The 24,083-nt window shown below is 36.7% G+C and overlaps 2 protein-coding genes across 3 annotated transcripts in view; both read right to left on the bottom strand.

Annotated features, from left to right (window-relative positions):
- Nucleotides 1-316: 316 nt before the first annotated feature.
- On the bottom strand, nt 317-4,237 carry GNRH1 (gonadotropin-releasing hormone 1 (luteinizing-releasing hormone)). Of its 2 annotated transcripts, XM_008586955.1 has the most exons (4): nt 4,161-4,237; nt 3,171-3,312; nt 1,760-1,855; nt 317-494 (listed from the first exon to the last, which is right to left on the bottom strand). In XM_008586955.1, exons 2-4 carry the CDS (start codon nt 3,309-3,311, stop codon nt 453-455), a joined length of 279 nt encoding a protein of 92 aa, XP_008585177.1. In that variant the 5' UTR covers nt 3,312; nt 4,161-4,237; the 3' UTR covers nt 317-452. The 2 variants fall into 2 exon arrangements, with proteins under 2 accessions (XP_008585177.1, XP_008585176.1); XM_008586954.1 differs by lacking the exon at nt 4,161-4,237 and having other exon boundaries at nt 3,171-3,496.
- Nucleotides 4,238-9,503: 5,266 nt separating this feature from the next.
- The window catches only part of KCTD9 (potassium channel tetramerization domain containing 9), a 31,240-nt gene continuing 16,660 nt past the window's right edge, over nt 9,504-24,083 (bottom strand). Inside the window, exons 4-12 of the mRNA XM_008586953.1 lie at nt 23,021-23,117; nt 22,314-22,372; nt 21,980-22,108; nt 18,956-19,023; nt 18,773-18,868; nt 17,926-18,075; nt 14,088-14,193; nt 13,213-13,346; nt 9,504-11,423 (exon numbers count right to left, since the gene is read on the bottom strand). Coding sequence (XP_008585175.1) covers nt 11,307-11,423; nt 13,213-13,346; nt 14,088-14,193; nt 17,926-18,075; nt 18,773-18,868; nt 18,956-19,023; nt 21,980-22,108; nt 22,314-22,372; nt 23,021-23,117 — 956 coding nt within the window. The 3' untranslated portion in view covers nt 9,504-11,306. The remainder of the gene's footprint in view (nt 11,424-13,212; nt 13,347-14,087; nt 14,194-17,925; nt 18,076-18,772; nt 18,869-18,955; nt 19,024-21,979; nt 22,109-22,313; nt 22,373-23,020; nt 23,118-24,083) is intronic.

Here is a 24,083-nt window from a genome sequence, read left to right as displayed (position 1 = left end):
TCCCAAGTGGGAGGAAGCCTTGGCCATGGCCCCAGTTTGCTTCTGTAGAGCAAGGTCAAAGATAAAATTATCGCCCTGTAGATACTGTTTCTGAATCTGCTCTTTTTGGCCTGGATCAACATGTGACTGGTGGATGCAGTCCTTGTTGATGCAGGGTAGGGTGACGGAGAGCCCTTTCCTCAACAGCAGACAGGTTATCTTGTCTCCCTCCCATCTGCCACCTCTGCACATATGTGGAGGGCTCTCTTTGGTGGGCTCACTGTGTCCCTCCCCCGAGAGTCCTGATTTAAAAACTTAACAGGTATATACCACCTTATTCACAGCACAGTGCTTTATTATGAAATATGTGCAACTTAGTGTAAGAGTTTCTGAAATTCGCACAAATTACAGGTGTTCAGTGGGTCATAAATTTCAATTGTGGAAGTGTTGTCAATCCTTCTGGCCCAATGGAGTTAAATCTTCTTTTGCCCAGTTTCCTCTTCAATCAGACTTTCCTGAAAAATATGTAAGAAACCTATCAAGATTGACTTTACTAGCTGAATTATTTTATGTTTTTGACATTTTAAAGAGAGCTGGCCAGTTAGCTCAGTTGGTTAGAGCATGGTGCTGATTAACACCAAGGTCCAGGGTTCGATCCCTCTACCAGCCAGCCACCAAAAAAGACATTTTAATTTCTAAAATATTGATCTAAAAGAAATAGGTCCATTTATTTTCATGCTATAGAGATGTGACAGATTGCCTTTTTAAGCTGCTAATAAACATAAAATCTATATTAATGGTTTAAGGATATGATGTGAGGAAGGAGATGAAAGAAAGGTCTTGCCAATCAGTTTGCTATTAAAACAGCCTTTGCCTGAACTCATAATTGTCATGTTTGGGAAATGTCACTGCTTGCTATTATTTTTATCATACAGTAAGTAAGATTAGAAAAAGAAAGGAAATAAAGATGTCTGCCTACATTTTTCTTTGCTTTGTGGGTATGGAAGTTGAAATCACTGGAGAAAATTAAAATTATAGCTTATCTTCATATATGATTTATTCAGACTTTCCTTGCTCCTAGGCATAATTGATAATTAACTGTAATGTCTTCTGACTGCTGCAAATACGTGGACCATGGAACTCAAAGAACACCAATATTGAATTCAATTTCTATATTTAATTCTCTTTCTACTTTTTCATCAAAAACATATATTGGATTAGTAGATATCCTATTTTTTTTGTTGTTGTTTTTGGTGGGAATTGGAGATCATATAGCCCTACCAGAAAACAGGAAATCAACTCTTTGGCTCTGAATTATAAATTTACTAGTTTGGAATTTTTTATTCCAAAGGTGGAAAACAAACCCATATAAAGCACCATTTCTGATTTGTACATTTCCCAGGGTTTGGAAAACCATGTCATACCAAGAACAATTGCAGAATCAGGTGGAGGGGTGTGGATTAGGCTAGAGAAGAGTAGTCAAAGGGGACTGATGAATATACTTGGAGAACTGGAATATAGCAGTGGGAAAAAATTTGTTTTGTCAGTCACCCCATAAGGCCAGAACCAGTATAAGCTGATAAAGTATATAGAGAGATTTCACTTCAGTTTAAGGGGGGGAGAAAAAAAGAGTGTCATGAAATAGTGAGGGCCCTGCCACAGGAGGCATCCTGGCAGTCATGAAGGTAAGCCCCCACTGTGGCTAGGAGGTGGCTGTCCTAAGCGTTACCGAAGGGCCCTTCCATTTCTAAAGCTCTGTGTTATGATCTCTTTAACTCACCAGAACTCCTTTCAGGTCTCTGAGGGAAGAACGTGGCTGGTGGATGGTACATTCCATGCGCTGGGGTTCTGCTAGTTTGTCCACCTCCTGGGCTATCTGAAGAAAAAGAATGTGATTCTTGGAGATGGAAATAGAGAAATGAAATTATATTTTCCATTACCACCAAAAGTTGTCTGTACAAAGTGAAGTCGGGGGTGTTGTGGAGAGCTGGGAATGTGGCAGGATCTGGATGGAGACTTTAAGGACACAGATCCATCATCAGGGATTTTTACAGAATGATGTAGAGGTCAAGAGATTATAGAGATGGTGAGAAGAGAATGTTTTCTCCTTAAAAGACAATCAGAGTGGAGTAGTTTGAGCCTCAGGAAGAGACAGTACCCCAAATAACAAGAGTTTATAGTTGTGGGGAGCTTGGTTTTTATTTTCTAATTTTTACTAATATGTCATGATTAAGTGAGATTTGCTTCTCAGGTAATCTGTGGAGAGGAGACTTCAGATTCTGGGGCTTCCTTACTTTATTTTATTTTTTAGCAGCTGGCCGGCATGGGGATCTGAACCCTTGACCTTGGTGTTATAACACCGCGCTCTAACCAACTGAGCTAACCGGCCAGCCCTGGGCTTCCTTATTCAATACTAAATCATCTTTATTATTTCTCCAAAAAGAGACGTTTCTTTCCAATAACAATGAAATGGTTTTAAGTCCCTCGAGCCAAGCTTCCTATTCACAGCCCTATGTTAATTTTTTGATTTGTCAGCTAACATATATGGCCTCTCTAATGAAGTCCCTGCCCACCCCCGCAGAAGCCGCATGTTAGTGCTGCTGCTGGTACTGAATCTAACGTACATGCAATTCAATCTGGCCTGTTTCCTACTATACCGTTTTGTCAACTCGAGTTTGCTAACTCCTGTACTCTAGTCGTCTCCAGTTTCTTTGCTTAAATGCCCCCGTCGGTGCAAAAATTACAGGGCATGCATCTTTGGTAAGGATTTACAAATTATAAAAATGTACTACTGATCTAATATTACAGATATTTTTTAAAGATGAAATAAGAAAAATACATAAGCAGAATTTTTAAGCTTTTCTATCTAAATCCCAATGAATCATCTGCTGCTGGAGACCTAGACTACGTCTCACGGTTTATAATTCCTTTGGCATCATGTACACTCAGAGTACACCGGACTATCTTGCACTCGTTCTGTATTCTCTTGGAACTTGTCCTGCTCTTTGTTTTAGTAGCCCCTGCCTGGATTGCAAGGAGAAATGGGATTTGTAGCTTGTAAGTGTCTTTCCTCCCCTGGAGTATGTAGGGTAGAGCATAGGGCAGTGGCACCGAGGTTCCTACTGAGTGTTCAATATGGTTAAATGGAATCGAATAACCTACATCTCATTTTGAAGCTGAGAGAAACTTACCTCTCGGAAGGAATCAATCAAATTTTCAGCATTTCTCTTTCCTCCAGGGCGCAACCCATAGGACCAGTGTTGGCCAGAGCAACCTTCCACGCAGAAGATCAGCAGCATAAGTCCAGCTAGAAGTTTTGGAATCAGCTCCATTCTAAGGAACATCAACACACAGTCAAAACAGAACCAGGCTGGGTTGAGTAAAACATAAAGACCTCTTTAGTAAAAAGGCTAATGTCTGTATCATGAATCCCATAGAGGATGGAAGTTGGAGTTATACAGTTTTCACACACAGACACTGAAACACAGAGACACCTGCTTGCTTGACTTGAAATGCGAGCCACTTGGGGACAAAAGTGGTACTTTAAACTCACATGTTCAAGATTTTTTTGTACTAAGGTAGTCTATTTTTATTTTTATTATTTATTCAGTTATCCAAATCACGTGATTCATCCCTTATCAAATTCACTGTTTTGCTTTGACATTTCCCAAGCATGGATTTGTTTTCAACTATCATTCCTGCGATAACAAGAACTGGGCTATATGCTCTGAAAAGTAGCCCCTATTAGGAATCTCTGGCTAATACAAAATTGCTTGACATTAAGTGGCTACACTGTGGCACTAATGGCACTTTGCTATCTGTCCATTGCTGGCTGGGCCGTCTGTGAGAGCAAAAGAGGACCCAACACTGTTAAAACTAGTGAGTCCCTGACCAGATGCCTCCCTAGCCAAGGGAGTTTCCAATTATCTAATAAAATATGTCTCTGAATTAATTTTCGTTTGATGGACAAGAAGCCAAAGGCAAAATCAAATACTTATCGATGAGCTATTGGATTCCCCAAAGGCTGGATCTCTGTGGCTGGTGGTAACAAGCACAGCAAAGGACAAGGCTTCTTCACCATCACACCTGGATTTAGCCCTTGGAGGGTAAAGTGCCCTGTAGACATATAATAGCATGCAACCTAAACAGACAAAAAGAGCTAGAAATACAAAACATTTTACCTGCTTGCTGGTAAAAAACCAAAAGTATCCCAAGCTCCTTTGGGGTGTGTTGAGAACTGTGACTTTTCTATCTTCCTAGCTTCCTTTTTATATGAAACTTTTCGAGGACACTGAAATCTTTCCTGCTGGTAAATTATACTGCACATGGACTGTTTCTTCCTTTTTTTTTTTTTTTTGGATACTTATTTTTTTTAATCCTCACATAAAACTACTTTAATGGTGTATGTAATTGGAACACCCCCGGTGCCTTTGTTAAATTTACTTAAGTCTAGCCATTAAAACCTCAGCTAAAACTTTTATAGCTGAGGCCACAATTCAAAGAGATTAAAATCTAGCTAGGTTGGATTCCCTTGAGGAAACTGGCAGAACTATCAAGAGTTCAAAGAAAATAGATGTCTTAGATTAAGTGAATTTAAATGCACACTTAAAAACTTTCACAAAGGAGGCTATGCACTAAATATAGGAAGTTGAGTCAGAATGCTTGGGAGGTAGGTTCAGCTCCTAGATTCCTCATCTGTAAAAGGGGGTTTACACCAAATGATCGTAAAGTTACTTCCAAATCTGATTTGTAAATATTAGTAAGTGATTATTGGCACTATACCAAATCCATATAGAATCCCAAAGTAAATAGTGAGAGTTTGAAAATTCTCCACTCTCCTATGCATCAAGTTTTCTCTTGAATTACCTTGAAAGCCTTCAAAGCATCAAAAAGACAAGTAGAAACATCGTAGTTAGAAAATGCTAAGAGCAAGACCATACTGAGCAGACTTAGGTTGACAGTTCAACTCATCTCAGTAGATGCTTATTGAATTAAATATGCAAATCACTATGTTAACAGTAGTGGGAGCACAAAGATGAGAAACTAGTTACTTGCATGTAAATAAGGCCAACCTCACTCACAATAACAGCCCTGCAAAGTGGGTATCATCATCCAAATTTTAGATGTTCCACTCAATGTTGTGACCTTGGATGTTACTTATACAGTACAAGCTTGTAAAAAGAGAGAGAACCATTACCCTTTATTACATTCCTTTGAATACATGATTGTCTCCCCTAATTTAGCCCTAGGTAACACTATCATGTTACCCATGATAGTCAAAGATCCCATCTTATTTAAACTCTGTTAATAACCTTTGGCATTTAAGTCAGCATTCAATAAGTATAGGTTTGAATGAATGAATGAGTGAATAGGAAGCAAGGACCTTGTAACCAGATTAGACCTAATGCTTCCTCTGTTTCTGCATCAAAGATATGTTTTATCTTGCACAGAGTTATATCTTCATGTATAATTGGCTCTAAGGCCTATTACATTAGCTAAGCAGTAAAAGAGTCAAAAATAACTGCAGGGCCGGCCCGGTGGCGCACTGGAGAGTGCGCCGCTTGGGAGTGCGGCGGCAGGACATTTTATACGGATAAAATTTACTATCCACTGAAATATGTTCTATTTCTTTAGTTTAAATGATGAGTACATAGGGCTTCATTGTTGTTATTCATTATACTATATTTAAAAAAAAAGAAAACATTTTGGGCCGGCCCGGTGGCACACTGGAGAGTGCGCCGCTTGAGAGCACGGCGGCGCTCCCGCCGAGGGTTCGGAACCCATGTGGAGACCGGTTCCCGCTCACTGGCTGAGCGCAGTGCGGGCGCAACACCAAGGGTTGCAATCCCGTTGCCGGTCCCCGGTACAGGCGCGACACTGAGGGTTGCGATCCCGTTACCGGTTGGTAAAAAAGACAAAAAGGAAAAAAAAAATTAAAATAACTGGATATTTGTTCATTTTAGAGCTGGGACTGGCAACTTCTCAGGTAGAATGCTAAATGGATCAGTCATAGCCCATTGTCCTCTGGAATAATTATACTTGCAAGTATTTTAGAGTAGAGAACAGTGGTTTCTTGCCCCATATCTCTGTGGAGGTTGTCCAGTTTTCATGATAGGGAAGAGAAAGGGATAAACTTTAAAGTAACCCAGAGGAATGGAAATCATCAAGTTGAAGGGATACCTGCACTCCCATGTTCATCACAGCTCTGTTTACAATAGACAAGATATGGAACCAACCTAAATGTCCATTGATGGATGATTGGATAAGGAAACTGTGGTATATCTACACCATGGAATACTACCCTGCCATAAAAAAGAATGAAATTCTCCCATTTGCAACAACATGGATGAGCCTGGGGAAACTTATGTTGAGTGAAATAAGCAAAGCACAGAGGGATGAATACTGCATATACTCACTCACATGTGGAAGCTAAGAGAGAAAGAAGGAAGGAAAGAAACACCACAGTAGTATGTTGGACTTGCAGAGGGAGAGAACATTCCTTGAGCTACAAAGTGGAGTGGAGCGGAAGGGGGGAGAGGGAAGGAGGTTGGGGATAATTGGGTGGGGGACACGGGGTACAAATGAAATTTTTGGTAATGGGTATACAGCCAGTATGAATCTGGCCCCCACATCATGGGCATGAGGGGTGACAATCAGCTTTGTATCTCATGAATATTCATAACCAATAAAAAAAGAATTAAAAGTAAAGGTAAATTTAAAAGTGAAACATAAATGATTGACTTTATCTCATTTAAATTATTTTAATTATTTCACTTAGACACTTTGACTAATGTGTCATTCTGACATGAAGAGCAAAAGCTCATCTCACTGTATAATATGTAGGTAATGAGAGACTATTTTTCAACAAGAGTTCTTCATGTTTGAACAGTGATAGTTTAAATTGGTCAATTGATTTTCTGCTTGCTGAAAGAGATGTGCTTCTAAGTGTTGCTTAAGCAGAAAATGTGGTCTTTGGTTAGTACTAATGAAATGGGAGTTAAGACTTGTGACTCTAGGGCCGGCCCGGTGGCGCACTGCTATAGTGTGCCGCTTGGGAGCGTGGTGGCGCTCCCGCCGAGGGTTCGGATCCCACATACAGACTGGTTCCCACTCACTGGCTGAGGGAGGCGCGGGAGCAACACCGAGGGTTGCGATTCCGTTGCCGGTCCTGGTCCAGTACGGGGGCGACACTGAGGGTTGCGATCCGTTGCCGGACACGGAAAATGACAAAAAGGAAAAAAAAAGACTTGTGACTCTATTGTCAGATGGGTCACTTATCTCTATGTAAGCATCACTAAATTTCTTGAAGGTTATTTCTATCATTTGTTATTAAATTTTTGAAAAATGCTTAGAAATTTTTAAGATCAATGCAGCAACATGGTCTATGAATTCATTCAACATGTTGTATGTCCTCTCAGTCCACATTTGTAGTGTCTTAGGTCTCATAGGTCTCTAGGGCAAAGGCCAAATTTATTTGGTCTTTCTTTCTATGGCACCAAATAGATGATCAAACCACTATACAATTAATGAATTTTAGTGACAAACTTTTTTTTTTATTATTTTATCAATATACAATGTAGTTGATTTTTGTGTCCCTTTACCCATTCCTCTTTACCCCCTTCCTCTCCCCCTTTCCCCCCCATCGACATCGTATCTGTTCACTTGTCAACAAGTTCAAGGAATTGTGATTGTTGTGTCTTCTTTCCCCCGCCCCCACCATTTGTTTATTTATTTATTTATTTATAGCTCCCACAAATGTGAGAACATGCAATATTTCTCTTTCTGTACCTGGCTTATTTCGCTTAATATAATTTTCTCTAAATCCATCCATGTTGTTGTGAATGATTCTTTTTAATAGCAGAGTAGTATTCCACTGTGTGGATATACCACAGTTTCCTTATCCACTCATCTGATGTTGGATGTTTGGGCTGGTTCCAACTCTTGGCTATTGTAAATAGCGCTGCAATAAAATGGGAGTACTGGTATCCCTTCAACATGATGATTTCCATTCCTCTGGGTATATTCCCAGCAGCAGAATAGCTGGACCATATGGTAGGATCTATCTGTAATTGTTTGAAGAAACTCCGTACCATTTTCCATAAAGGCTGCACCATTTTGCAGTCCCACCAACAATGTATGAGGGTTCATTTTTCTCCACAACCTCACCAGCATTTATCATTCTCTGTCTTTTGGATATTAGCCATCCTAACTGGAGTGAGATGGTATCTCAATGTGGTTTTGATTTGCATTTCCCAAATGCTGAGTGATGTTGAGCATTTTTTCATGTGCCTGATGGCCATTCATATATCTTCCTTTGAGAAAGGCCTATTCAGCTCCTTTGCCCATTTTTTAATTGGATTACTTGTTTTTTTGCTGTAAAGAAGTGACAAACTTTGAATCCTTTCATGATTACGTGGATAGACAAGTTGGGTTTAAAAATCAAATTTTATAATTTTTTTTCTAAATTTGAAAGAATGGCTTTAAGAGGAAAAACTCCTTCACTTTTTAACATTAAAACAGTGATTATTTTGTGATCTTGCTGGATGACAAGTGAAAAACTCTTTCTTTGCCCTAATGTAAAATCCCAGCAGGAACTCAAGGTTAATTCCCGCTGACCCGTCCAGTCAGGTTGTGAAAAGGTTTCAGAGAATTAATCCTTGGATAAGGTGCTAAAGCTGAAATAATGTAACAACTTCTTTTCTCAGCGGTAAACCTTTTAATTTTAAATATACTACTTTCTTAGAGAGCTAATAAAAGGCTAGGGCTTTTCATATATTAAAGATGATTTAAAGTTGACTTGGAGATAGATTTACAGTATAAAACATGGCTTCATAAAATGAACAACTGGAGAAAATATTCCAAGACTTCATTTATGATGGAAACCTTTTTAAGAATAATGAATTTACATTTCCTAATAGTCTCCTTGAAACTATAGTTGAACTAGGCTACATTAGAGCATAACATGTATTGCTTTAGACAATTAATCAAGTACTGTGTTTTATCACTGTAAATAATCTATGAATTTAGGCTTAAAACATTTCTCTAGCCTTTCCAACAACTGTATTTTTACCTGTGTATACAGATAACACATTTCTTCACTAAAGGGAAGTTTTACTATTTTGAAACTTTCCTCCCTCCTTAGAATTCTCTTTCCCAGATGTCAGGAGAAAAATGTTTTGGGGGCATATTATTTATCCAACTTAATAAAGCTAAATGGTAATGTTTGTCAGCTAAAGAGTAACACAAGCATATTAAATGAATTACTGGAAGGCTGACTCGTCTTTTCAGAATTAATAGTTTCTTCATGTTCTTAGGATGGTGGATTTTAAAAAGAGGATCATAAAATAATCATATCTAAAGTAGTGAATTTACTTTCACTGCACTTTCAAAGAGACTAATCCATAATAAGTGTTACGCTGTATTTCTTTTTTTCCAGTTCTTCAGGGCTGGTCGGCAATGCACAATGAAGAAATCTAAGCAAAATACAGAAAGTGCTGATTTTTGAAAGCAAGCAAAGAAATTCCTTTTCAACATTTCTTATTGTTTATTAATGCAGTATACATTAGATCCAAAAGCTGCAGTTTCTGAGCACACCATGTGTAGATCTTTCAAGTCCTTCTGCAGTTTTAGGTTATGTCTACAGAGGTACCCTTAAGTGAATGAACAACACATTCTATAATTATTGAAAATATAGTACAGAGTGAAATGATTTAAATATAATTTAGGCACATATTGATTATGAAAATAGATATCTCTCAATACAATACTTCTCTGTCTTGGTAAAAATAATAAAGCAAAGAAAATAATTCATTTCTGAAGTTGCTTTCCTTCACCTGTAAAGGTCTGATCTCCTCCCACTATGCATATGTAACCTTTAACTGTGAAGGAAAGCTTTGCATATGTAGATATACAATAAGCTACGTATATACTGAAAGTATGTCATTCTCCCAAAGGAGACAAAGTGGTTTTTAATGACTCACTGCCTCAGGTTGATGAATCTGTAGAATTCAGAACCCATCTGGACACAGCTTATATCCCTGTTCTTGGGATAAACGTAAGGACACTGGGTCACTGGTAAGGAAGTACAGCCCCTATTTCTGCTGCTGGAGATAATGACTCAAGGAAACTGGGCTAAAATTTTTTTTAAAAACCCAAAACACAGGTACCGACTGACTGATTGGTATTAGATCTCAGACCAGCCAAATGCCTTTATTTTTATTAATTTTTTTTTGGTGGCTATAATCAAACTGCCAGTTTAAAATTCCTCATTCCCTATTGTAGGGAATTTTAGTTCCAATTATACTGACTTCTAAAAGGTGACCTTCCCATGGTCATTTATATTTTGTAGCTTTGATTGCAGTGGATTTGGATTTGATACCTATTTCTAAGCTGGCCGTGTTTAAACTATTTGGCATGTGAATTAAATGAGTATTAATGACACAGCTTGGTTTTTCAGTTCTCAAGCGTCACCATGTGCTTATGCTGACTGTATATGAGAAAACTAGGCCAGTAGTGTAAAGAGATAAAATTGCCTGGTCTGGTGTTGAGTGGAACTTGCCTAGAATGAAATTCTGTGGAATGCTCATTTAATAGTTGTGGCTATAGGTGAAGTCTCCCTCCATCTGGAGAGTTCCACAGTATCTGCAGAATGACAGTGATGTATAAGATGTCTTTCCTTCCACTCTGTCTCAATAAGTAAGAATGGAATAGTTCTTTAATTTAGCTACTATTTTGTTCTAAGAAGTAAACATTATAAAAATGAACCTGAAGAGAGTCTTAGGGAGTCTGACCTCACCATTTTCATACAGTGTGACAGGTATTTAAAGAGAGGAGGCATCACTAAAGCTATTTATAAACCTGAACAACCTTTTCCAAGTTCTCATAAAGTTTAGCAATTTAAACATCCATACTGCATCTATGTATTCAATAAATATAATTGCATATGTTGTGCTTTTCATAAAATAACATCCTCAAATGAATCTCAAACCAAGATGGTATTTCCACGTCATGCTTATTTAAAAGCAAATATAACAGATACTATTCCTGGTCATAAAACCAGGCAAATCCCCCTACCCCATTCAAAAGGCAGCAATATAATCTAGTTTCCCTACATCTATTAAATGAGTGCTTTTCTGTTCTAATCAGAATGTGGAAAAAAAGTCCATTTTTTCCCTTATGCACCACTAAGAACAAGCAAAATCCTCTAAATGTTTTTTTAAAATTCTCTTACAGGGTTATTTTTTCTAGACAACTGACTGGGTGGAGAAAGAAAAGTGACAAGGAAAACATTTTTCATCTTGGACATCCTCCTGCAGCCCCTAAAATCCTCATCTGACACTTTGTGACATATGCAGTGGTGTCAGCATCTCTTCGAATATCGCTCCCTTCACGTTGGAGCCTCTCAGGTTGGCTTCTTGAAGATCACACCCAGACAGATCACAATTCTGTAAGACAGAAACAATATTCGTGTGATTCATATGGAGATCGAAGGCCTTTTCTGTTTCCTCTCAAAATGGTTGCTGGGGCATTTAGGAAAATGTTCCCATATAATAAAACTCAGTTAATTCCCAGAAAACTTCTGACCATATAAAGTCAGATTTTCTTCTATCTATATTTGTCATCTCTAGTTGATGCTCAGGCTGACCACCACAAATATTTATAAATGAAGGCTGAAGAGGAAGCATGTCCCTTCTGTTCGTATATTCTACAATCAGGCATTTAAAATACAGAATGTATTTTACTTTACCACATTCCAAGAACAACCACAACAATGAAAGGCACAAGATGGGAAGACCATTTTTTAAAAAATCTGAAAGAGATTTTACTTACTAATTAAACTGTGTAATAGATTTTTCCATTCCCCAGCTCTAATATTTTTATAGCAGGGAATTAACTTTTTTAATCCTAAATTTACATGTACAATATAATGAGTTTTGATAGATATATACACTAGTGGGACCACCATAACTGGAAGCTGTTAATTCACCTCAAGCTAACAGAATGAAAGATGCGACAGAGATTCTGGTTATGTCTCTCGGGTGGTGGGGGACAACAGCTAGAGAGAAGGGTGACTTCACAGAACCTTTCAGAAGAACAAAGGTCAGCAGCTGCCCCTCAACAGTGAACCTCATTAGTCTTTGTGATCAGTTGGACAGAGGGAGGCTTTTGCTACTTAATCACACTGACTACACAGTAACCAAAACCAAGGAAAAAACCATGATCTCAGATGACAGTAACAAATAATAAATAATTAAATAATTGTGCTCATAATAGGATTATGCTATCAGCCTTAAGCCTGTTCGGTTTGCCTTTTAGTTTAAAGGGGCCTACTACTTTGCTGCTGAGAGCTCTCAAAAGATTAAGAAAAAAAAAACATTTTTAAAAAAACCAACAGCAATCTAAATTTTGACATACTATTCTCTACAATCTAATCTATACCGTATTTTCTTGTATAGAACTGTACTGTTCAATATGATAGCCACTAGCTACAAGTGGCTATTTACGTTTAATTAAAATTAAATTAAAAAATCTATTTCTCAGTTGCACTAGCCACAGCTCAAATGCTCAATAGCTATATGTAATAGTAGCTACTGTACTGAACAGTACAGATATAGACATGTCCCTCACTGCAGAAAGTGCTACTGGACAGTCCAGATATAGACCTACAACAGCTATTGATTCTGCTAGCTAAATTTAAAATCAAGAAGACATATAGGATATAATTCTTATGAAAGATGACTAGACAAAATTAAAATCTCAAGCTGGGATTAAAAAGAATACGATGCCAGTTTAGAATAGTCTTTTCCTGAACCTGATTTCAAATGACAGCATTTAAATTTCTCAAGTAGTTCAACACACAATCTGGCCCATTTAATTCAGTTTGAAACTAAAATCTATGAAAAAACTATTAAATTAGATTAATAAAGCATCTATAAAACTTATTTACTTGAGAAAGACCCATGGAAAAGGAGAGAAATGAAATCAACTTAGACTGAATGTCAGGTGAGTCTTCAAATCTGGAACTGGCATCTATGACTGAGGTAACTAAACCCTGCTCTGGAATTCAAATTTGTTTAAACAAGCAACTAAAAGGAAAACATTCCTCCAGCTGTGTTGGCATGTTACCCCACAATTTCACCAGCGAACTACTTTGTTTATGACTTCAAAAAATTTTGCACTAGCAACTTAGTAATTATAGATTAACAAAAACTCTTTAAATATTGGTGAACTTACCTCTAAATCAGTTCCGGCCAGAGTTGCTCCTCTGAGGTTACAGTTCTTCAACTTTGCATTTTTTAAAGTAGCAACTCTCAGGTTAATTCCTGTCATTTGACTTCCTTCCATATCCACACCTTTCAGATTAGCTCCTACAGCGAGCATATTTTGGGAGTAGTTTAACTTTAAAATATTTATAGTTATCTACCTTTAACAAAACTGCAAGATGACTTAATGGAGGTCAATGATGGCAGCCTCCTTTAATTTTCAGAAATAAGTCTGAACTATAAATCTCAGTCTCTCAACCAATTACATATATAAAGAATCCAATGGTAATGATCCGTTTGCTTAAGCAACAAATTAAGAATGTTTTCGTCAATGTTTTGAGTGGAGGAATTCAATTCTGTCTTGTGATAGTCAGTACTTTTATAACGTGCCTCCATAAGCGTATGACAAAGGGGATAAGTACAATGTCTCCTAAATATACAAGTAAACAAAGTTCACAGGTACAGCAAAGCAATAATGAATAAATAAAGCATTAAGTCCAAAAATGACAAAAACACCCCCCTCAGCTCTGTACAAAGTGAAATTCTTCCTTTTGGTGAGTACAAGAATACTTTGTTCTATTTGAAAGGTTAAGATGTTTAATTCTCCAACTAAAGCTTCATTGAATGTTATAGGCTTTATTTTCTCTGAGACCTCAATTTTGATTAGCATATGGCTGGGACCAAATGGAAGCATCTTTTACGCCTTTGCCAATTCTTCAAATGTGATGACAGAAGAAATCTGTACCCCTACAGCTATCCTGTTCTACCCTTGACAATGATATGCTGGGCTTTTTCCTTTATGGTCTGCTTTCACCATAGAACGGGTATTTGCAGATAGACTCTCACCTTCTAAATTGGCTTTAAGACCAGAAGGATCCTCAAAATTACAGAGTTTCAGGGATGCTCCTTCTGCATTAGAACAAAGCATCTTAACTCCCTGGAGATTTGCACACTGAAAAGAAAAGAGAAAATTCCTGGTTTTAAGGTTCATAATTTTTTCAAATTGGTTCAAACAGTAAAATAAAAAAAAAAAATCAAAATAAAAAAGTGGGGGAGCTCAGTTCAACACATTCACAATCAATTATTTCTGTTTACAATGAAGACTTTTTAAATTGAACCCAATAAGAACTGAGAATGTTTTAAAGAAATAGTTGTTTTATAAGAACTGTTTTAAAAAGAAAAGAACTCCAAATTAGCAACAGCACGCCCACTTCATGTGAAACATAAGGGTTCAGATAAAGAAGCTGGGGGAGTCAGACTATGACATCCCTAATTCCTATTTTTATAAACAGCCCTGGGCATGGCAATGTGACAGTCAACATGTATAGGTAAGAAAGGCATAAACTTGTCTTATGATAGTTAGCACTTTTTTAATATGCTTCCATAAGCGTATAACAAAGGAGATATGGACTTTCTCTTCCTTATTACTGTAGGAATTAATAAGTGACATTTTTGATGTTCCAAGATACCACTCCCATCTTCATATCAAAGTCCAGAATACTAATGCCAGCAAATGAAGGTATCATTCAGCTATAAAACACTAACAAGTTGCTTGTTGGGTTCCGTATCAACCATTGCAATGCAACATTGTCAATCTTGAGCACCCAAATCACAATATATAATGCAGATAAGAGAGTAAAAAGGCAGAAAATATATGTTAGAGTTTTATTATGTTAATTCATCTCAAAGGGTTTAATACCATCAGATTTGAACTATAACAACTACTAGCTAAGCCAGACAGCTTATCTATAAAGTTCACATTAACATCAGACCTCTTCACAAATTGTGACAAAGTAGAATATGAATGTAAAAATGTTTCAAAAGCTGTGAGGCATAATATGAATGACACTTGTACACACCATTATAATTATATCCTAAGGCCCATCAAGTCACAATGTAGTCACGCCTATTAAGAAAGATCCTTGTTTTATTGGCACAATTTCATTCACTCTACAGTCATTTCTAGTAAAAAGAAGATGAGAGGGAGACCACATCAGTTGCAGAAAACTGACGAACACGTGCTCATTCCCATCTATGCCTGTGCCTTAACACAAAGGCAGTGCAGAAGCTCTGAATAGATAGGTAAGGTAGTAAGCATCTGCAAGGACCAAAGTAACTAAAGGATGACTGGATTTTATGTGCTTGAAAATATAACAAGATGGGAAGCTGATATATGCAAATAAATGTTTCTGGTTTTCTATGTAATGTTCCCCAGTAAAACAAAATGTGAACATTATCAAATGTTCTCAAGGTAATTATATAAGTACCACTCTTATACTTAGGGGTGTACAATAGAATCCTATAAAGAAGCAAATATATGAGAAATTGCAGTAAAATTTTCAACCATGTAAAGCATTTTACCCTCTACTCATCAAATAGCAAAGCAAGTGACCAATGCTGAGATTTTGGAACTCAGCTAGAAAGACAGCATTGCAGTTACAAGAACTGTACTATCTTACTATCAAGAGAGGCAATGTGTCTGGATGAAAGTGGTTATTATTGCTATTTATTTATTTATTTATTTTAATTTAATTTTTTTTTTGCAGCTGGCCAATATGTGGATCTGAACCCTTGACCGTGGTGTTACAACACCATGCCCTAACCAGCTGAGCTAACCACCAGCCCATTACTGCTATTTTTAAAGTATGAAAACGGTATTATGTTTCTAAAATGGTTCTTATCTTTAAAAGATAAATAAAAAAACATTTACAGGTGAAATGAATTGTTTTAAAATAATCTGTGGTGAGGTACAGACATACCAAAATTGATTATGTGCTGATATTTGTTGAAGCTGAGTGATGGAGGTATAAGGAAGATTCATGATACTATCCTATTTTTCTATGTGTTTGACATTGTCCAAATGAACAAGTCATTAAAAAAAGAAAAACAGGAAAAGAAAACACACACTTTAAATTCTAGTTCCAACTCTGCTAAAAACCAGCCTTGGGCAAGTCTCTAGGTTTCAGTTTCTCAATCTGTAATACAACAGAGTCATCTTAAATAACCTCTCTAGTCCTTATTGTTCTATAAACTTTAGCCATTTGATAAGTCTTGGAGTGGGAATACCCAATGGAGAGGTACAGCTGAATTATTACATCAGCTTCTATGCAGCAGGCTAAGTCAGTAACAGGAGGCTGAGCGTGTAGAAGAAGAAATAGTCTAAAACATGCTGACAGAATACACGGACAGCTTAACAGTGATAGCAAATGGGACCCCCTTGGTTTATGGCAGAATTGGATGGTTCCTGCGGAGATGTCTCACAACCCATGAGGGAAAGAAGCAAAGCCATAAACTGGATGAGCAGTTCAACAAGAGTGGTGGAACCATTAGGTTCATCCCATGTTGCAGAATGCTTAACACACATTGTATTTTGTGGACACTTTGATACACATGGTTATTAGTCAGCAGCCATCTTCCAATGCCAAGGACAATTAAAAATTAGTTTTGACTCAAAGTCTACTCACTCTGGGCAATGACTCTTCAACATGAGCCATATTTGTCATTAATAACTAACCTTAATCCTATAGCACTTTGGTTTATCAAATAATTTTATATTATACACCTATTTTGGCCTTCAAATCAGTTATATGATATGGATAGAACAGGTATTATGAGTCCTAGTTTACAAAGTAGAAAATTTTGGCTCAGGTTCATTATTTAATTATAGTAATAATCTATTTAAATAGAACTCAAAATTAGCTGTATTGAATGATCCAGTCTGTCCTTTTTTCTTTCGTCCTTAACAAAAATCAAGCTGCCTCTCAACATTTCACTATTTAAAGACTAAGTCCTTCACACTTTTTGTCTGTGCTGTTAGCTCTGCCTATTTTGCTACTGGCTTGACTCTTTATCATAAGACGGAACAAGGAGAGTGAAAGTAACTAAAAGGTATATTGGCAGATTTTGTTACTAGCTCTGATACGAAGCTTGTGGAAAAATTAGCTGCAACTAAGGAATAAAACCAAAATTATAATAACTCAATAAAAGATACTTTTAACTCAATAAAAGCAAGATGCTATGTTAGGTGCTATTAATTAAAAAGACATATACATGGGCCCTTGGCAGTAAGGAACTTAAGGCTGTTAGAAGTTAGTAGATCTCATTGTTGGTCTGCACATGTCCTCTAACCACAAATTAACACAGATAACTATTATGTAAATATGTACATATACATGTATACACATATACATATATACACACACGCAAACATATACAACATAAGTAGAGAGAGTGAACTCCACCGAGATGCTACCTTCCACAGATTGATACATACCACATTTATTTCAAAATATCTCTGCCAAATACTTTTAGAGCAATAACATTTTCCCATTCCAGAAATGAGGTCGAATAGATTTCAAAGGTTCTTTTCTGCTTTATACTTATAATTCACTGAAAATAGAAGTCCTGATAAATAAAGTATACTTTATTGAGGAGATCAGGATCTAATTTCGAGATTTAATTTCTTATTAGCTGCTAAACCTTTCAGGTCCATGTTTAATAAAGGACATCAAAGTTGTAAAACCAACCCATTTCACTTTTAGAGCCTTCAATTTTATCATCAACATAATAAGTGATCTGTTTTCAAGTCAAAGCTCCAGTAAGAGACAGATATAATTCCTGCTCTTTGAGACTGTTCAATAGACTAAAACTCTAATTTTCTTTTGTAACCAAAAATGATTCTTACGTCAAGCACTGATCCAGACAAATCAGCTCGTTCAAGATTTGCACAGCAGAGATTTGCATGTGCAAGATTACAGCGGCTTAAATTGGCCATTTTGAAGTTAATGTATCGAAGGTCCAAACGTGAAAGATCAGCACCACTGAAGTTTAAACCCTGAAATAAAAAAAGCACAAATTGTCACAATATTTAAACCATCTGTTTATATTAAATTTAATTACTATAGCTAACCACCAAGTGCTTTCAGAAGCAACTGGCAGTTCAGTCACTTGGAGTTTATTACAAAACATGACCAAATGGAACTTAGATACAAAAAGTAAGTGTTCTTAATGGGTTCCTCATAAAAGAAACTCTATTGATACATACATTAGAATACAGTCTGGCTAAGGATCCCTGTTTGTCATAAATCTGCGAATAAGTGTTATTTTAGTTAAACCTAATTATATTTAAATTATTTTAGTAATTCAATAACTCAAGAGTTTTTTAAGAAAAAATGAGTACTGTAATTTTTAAAATCTGTAATGCTATAATACACAAAAGTAAAAGTATTGCCACCAACTAGACATACACAGCAACTATACAATTACTAACTTTTAAAAAATTACTACAATTTCCATGCATTACTCAAAAACTGCCACTGAGGCATATTTAGATAATAAAAAAGGCTATTGCATCTCTTTTGGGCTATTTTAGAATTAAATCAAAGTCATGACCCATAATTAAATTATATCTTGCATGAAAAAGGAAAATAAGGAAAAAAACCCAGAAACCATAAAAAACCCTAGAATAATTAAAAACTTTACACAGAGATTTGTTGATACAAATAACTCATGTAAAAGTCTGTCTTAATTACCTGGCAACGCAATTCTGACTTGGTTGGAGTTGCTAGCAGAAATCGGACAAATTCCTTTCGGGATATTGGTGAATGATCCTCTGGTGGTTGAGAATTCTTGAAAAAGATATTAAGAAATTAGTAGAGCATTTTGGGAGATAGCTACACTAAATGTAACATTGGCTAATTTAAAAAGAGCCTTACCTTTATTGCCACTTCTAGGTGTTCGATCAATGAGTCAATACCAAAAAATCTGGCTTCTTCTAATACACCTATCGGAACAAAAATGATTGAACTTTTACAGAAAACTTTTCATTTTGATATTTATAGAAATCTTTATGTTAAAGTCTCTCAACGGAAATGAAATTCAGTAAGTAGTCAATATAGAAGGAAAGTAATGTTTAGAACGTACATATAGAATATTTTAAAAATATTTGTAAAACAAAGGTTTTTCTAAGTTGTTTATATTCTGCAAAAGAAAAAAGAAAAAGAATGAATTAGAATGAAAGTCTTCCATACTTCAAATTTCTCTTGCTCTTTTTTTTTTTTTTTGGCAGTTGGCGAGTGCGGGGGTCCGAACCTTTGACCTTGGTGTTATCAACACTGTGCTCTAACCAACTGAGCCAACTGGTCAGCCATCAAAATTATTTCTGATAATTATTTTCAAAAGCCCATAGCCAAGAAATCATAATACTGCATATTCCTAAACAATGAATTTAGTGATTTCATTGTGAGTTTAATAAAAAATGATTAGTGCACTTAATCTTAACATTTCATTGACTTTTTTTTCATGGCACAGATCTGAACAGATTTGCCACAAATATCTTTTATTTACTGAATCAGAAAATGATAAAAATGAATAAAAATTTAAGTTGGCTTCAAACCAAAAGTCAAAAGTATAATTCAGAAACCTTCCTTAAAGGAGAATAAGTTTTTAAAAAAATTTCTAAATGATAAAAGGGATTTCATCTATCATTTGCTTTTCTTAACATGGTTGAAAAAAAAATCTGTACATCCTCTAGGTGACTTGGTATGTTTACTTTCTCACATCTGTTAATAAACATATCAGAGTACGTGGGAATAAATTTTGGATCCATTATCTCTCAGATGAAGATCTCAGTCGTCGGTTGGCTGAGTCCACTTGGTAAAAACTACTAGGGATGCAGGAATCACAAAGAAAGTAAGAGCCATAATTCCTCCCTTCAAAACTGTTTCAAGCTAATAAGGGTAATTAGATATAGATACAGAAAACCACAGTTATTTGAAAAGAAGAATATGATCTTCTCTGTGAAAACCAGACTCTACCTCCAATAATCCAGTTGTAAAACAAAGGTCATCTGACGGACAGCACAGCACTTGGTGTCCACTCAGGCACACGTGCTTTCCAGGCCATCATACCAGAGTGGCTTGGTCTCTAGAGTCCTCCTGAGGGTGCAGCCCCACTACACACCTGTCCCTGGTAGAGACCCATCATTAGAGAGGACCTAGTGGGCCTCGCTCTCAATTTGCCAAGATCTTCTGAGTAAGTCAATACCTATCAGGAATGGGGTAAGAATTCTTCTCTAATTCTAGGTTTAGAATTAAGCCTTAAAAACAACCAGAAAAGTTTTATAAATACAAAGAACATACATGGAGGATAGTAGAGGAAAGGAAGTCATATTTCGTGTATCTCTAGTAGAACCAGTAAGACCCGAATTTGAATCCCAGTTCTGCCACTCACTACCTTTTTGGTCTTAGAGAAATTACTTTAAATTATTTTAAAGCATATAATCGCTTGGGGCAGCCTGTAGATAATGGAGAGAGTTGGGATGGAAATTGTACTAATTAATAACAACACTTTATCAAATGGATCCAGTAGAGAGCTTGGCTTGGCTGAACAACTGAATAAATAATAGAAATGATTGAGAAACATGAAAAAAGAAAAACAAGTAAATCTTGGTAATAGCTTGGATTGCAAAAGTCTGAGATAGCACAGATACATATTTCTGATGTTATTTTCTGAATTGGGAGGATATGAAATACTATCAATGATACAAGGAAAAATTAAAATGGGAGGAATAAAATAGCCCATAGGACATCTAAAGCTGAGGTTTAAAATGTACTCAGGAGAAGAGGGTAGCCTTTAGAGTGAAAAGCTACAATGTGATACAGGTGCAGAAAATAAAAGGATGTGTAAAAGAGTGAATCACTGATAATTTTTATAATAATTTCTGCAGAATTACTAAAATAGAAAACAGTTTATAAAGAATTTAAAGCAAGAGTTGGTAGAAAGCAAAAAAAAAAAAGCAATAAGAGTTTAGTTAGGAACAGTTATAGAGCTAGCTGAAAGGGCCAATTAATGCCATTTTTTTTTTACAATGGGTACATTTTAAGGGGAATATAAAGTTTAATATAGCAACGTTAAAAGTTACTGGGTACTTTGCATTTTACTACAAAGATTATAAGCTAGCAGTCCTCAGGCTGATTCTGAGGTATTTGGCATGCAGTATTCGCAAAATCAGAAAATTTCATCACATAAAATTTTAGATATCCAACTTTTCTTTAACAGTCAGGACTCTGGCACCCTAGCCCACATTCCCACATGGCAACAATCTGCTGAAGCTGAGCAGGCATGTGAACTCAAGATTGCCGTACTCCCCACCACTCCTCGAACCCTAACGTCAGATCAAATTTAGAGGCCTACAAGCTTTTGAATATGTAACCAGTGCTTTGTAACAGCGTTTGTCCATATCATCTCCACAAACTTTCACAAAAATCTTGTGATACAGGCAGAAGTGAGAATATTTTTAACACCCATTTTTTCCAAGGAGACTCAGAGAGATTTCCAAAGATAACCTTCAGTAAGTTGTAGAATCAAGACTCTAATCCAGTCTTGTGATTCTAAAGCATGGTTCCCCTCTTGATCAGTCTACTCAGTATAATGGGGAGGTCCAAGTCATAGTCTCAATTCAATTAAAAAACAAACAAGCAACAAAATCTTGTAAAGTCCCTTGTGACAGAATCTAAAATTAAAATTTGTGGGTTAGATCTATACCCACACATATAAAGACTAGCTACCTATGCGTATAACTATTTCTACACTTATGCATATTCATATACCTATGAAAATGTTTAGTTTAAAGAGTGGAAAAGATATACTTTCACTCTATGAAAACATACATTACCAAATGAAAATAAAACAAAAATTCTAAACTTACAGAAATGTGAAGAATTATCTGGAAAACTCACCCAATAAATTGATGCCATCATTTACAATGAGCTGTCCATGACGCAGGTAGTTCAAAATGGGTTCAAAGTACTCAGGACTTCGGTCAATTAAGAAAGCTCCTCTATGGTCTTGCTTATTTCCCCAGACACCTGTGTTACCATTATAATGAAGAAAGACCCCATAAACAAAAAATAAAGTTAGAAATTTACGGAAGAAAAATTGTGTAATGTACCAGCAAGTTTCTACTCTGGTAAAACTTACTGATATCATTAAAAAGTACAGAAGGTCAGGAGTTATAAAGTCAATATGGATACAAATAGATGACAAAATGTAAAAACAATGTGTTACGCTCACCTTTGTCCTTAAACATGTGGGCCAGCATACTGTCGGGTTCTTTATTCACTAAAGTGCTCCTAAGAATTCAGGGAAAAAAATTGATTTCTCCATTTGTCTTTATAAACAAACATATTTAAGTCAAGAGTAACTCGATCCCAGCTGCTCTCTCAAAAAGATGCATGCTATAACCTGGTAGGAATAATGCTGGGAAACAAAAACGTGCAGTAAGTTGCCATTTATCAAAACCCCTTCTAAGCTGGCACTTCCTTTTATTTAAATATTTTAGTTTCCTTTAATTTAAATACTAATCTATTCTCCTAGCAACTCTTATATCATTATATTTTTGATCTTCCACACTTACATTTTTCTGACCCCTTCAATATAAGCAGTTGTAGTCTCTACACATTTCAATATTGCTTTTTACTTGTATTGCATGTATATTATTCGATATCTAGAAATCATGTTCTAAAACAATGAATTCATGCTTTTTATGCTTTCTCTGGAATGACTTTCTCATGGTAAATCAAGTCCTACCTTTTTCTTTAAAAAAAGTTTTAAATGGTCTCAGATCACATAGCATATTTAAGCAGCATTTGAATATCTTTTTAGGAAATCAACAAATTGATGGAAAGAACAAACAGTACAGTGTCCTTTTTGCTCTCTTTCTCTCTCTCTAACACACACACACACACACACACACACACACACACCACATACACACCTACCGTGTAGTTGTAAAGTACCGCCCTCCAACATTTAATGTTAGCCAGTCTGTGTGGGATCCTAATGATCCTTCAGGTGGTTTTGAATCTGTCTGTGGATCTAAAGATGATATGTAGAAAAGAACAATATATTAAGATTGAGGATTCTGGAAAGATGTCAATCGCACAATTTTTGACACTAAATACATGCATAAAAGCATATCAGAGCTACCAGGACAGCAAAACCCACACCGACAGACAGCATCTAAAACAATGCTGAGTGATAAGTTATTCCTGCCAATACCACTAGCTATAAGAGCAGCTGCTATCAGCGTTTGTGAAGGAAAAAGCAGAGAGGGGCAATAGGGTAAGTGATAGTCTAAAGAATTCCAAAGCAACTTATGGACACTGACTTCACATCTTACTAAGTCTATGTGAGAACAACAGACTGAGAACGGGAGGGGTATGAGCACCAAAAAAGTGGGTAATGCAAATAGTTTGCAGTAAGATCAGGAGGGGCTAGAAATGAACTCTCAAAATCAACCTGCCAAAACTCCCTTCTAGAGACAGATCCCCAATATTGGTGACAAGATGCTGGGAAAAGAATCCAGACTGAACAGAACAGAGACAACAGAGACAAAAGAAAAAGCAGTCCAGATAAAAGTCAAGAAGGCAAAATAGAACATATCAGAACATGAGTCCCATATTTTTTTTTTTTCCTTTTTGTCTTTTTTTTTTTTTTGTCTTTTTGTCTTTTTTCGTGTCTGGCAACGGATCGCAACCCTCAGTGTCGCGCCCGCACCGGACCGGGACCAGCAACGGGATCGCAACCCTCCATGTTGCTCCCACACCTCGCTCAGCCAGTGAGCGGGAACCGGTCTGTATGTGGGATCCGAACCCTCGGCGGGAGCACCACTGCGCTCTCAAGCGACGCACTGTAGCAGTGCGCCACTGGGCCGGCCCCTTCCTTTTTGTCTTTTTTTTTTTTTTGTCTTTTTGTCTTTTTTCGTGTCTGGCAACGGATCGCAACCCTCAGTGTCGCGCCCGCACCGGACCGGGACCAGCAACGGGATCGCAACCCTCCATG

Source organism: Galeopterus variegatus, unplaced genomic scaffold, assembly GCF_000696425.1.
Source record: "Galeopterus variegatus unplaced genomic scaffold, G_variegatus-3.0.2 Scaffold4184, whole genome shotgun sequence".
NCBI lineage: Eukaryota > Metazoa > Chordata > Mammalia > Dermoptera > Cynocephalidae > Galeopterus > Galeopterus variegatus.
Note: the sequence above shows the minus strand (reverse complement) of the source record. Positions and strands in the feature narration are given on the sequence as shown.

Excerpts from the sequence above, each read along its gene's own strand:
- GNRH1 (XM_008586954.1), bottom strand. The coding sequence starts at position 3,323 with ATGTTCCTTAGAATGGAGCTGATTCCAAAACTTCTAGCTGGACTTATG. Across the intron at positions 1,856-3,170 it reads TGATTGATTCCTTCCGAGAG|ATAGCCCAGGAGGTGGACAA; the intron begins GTAAGTTTCTCT and ends CTTTTTCTTCAG. Across the intron at positions 495-1,759 it reads GAGACCTGAAAGGAGTTCTG|GAAAGTCTGATTGAAGAGGA; the intron begins GTGAGTTAAAGA and ends CATATTTTTCAG.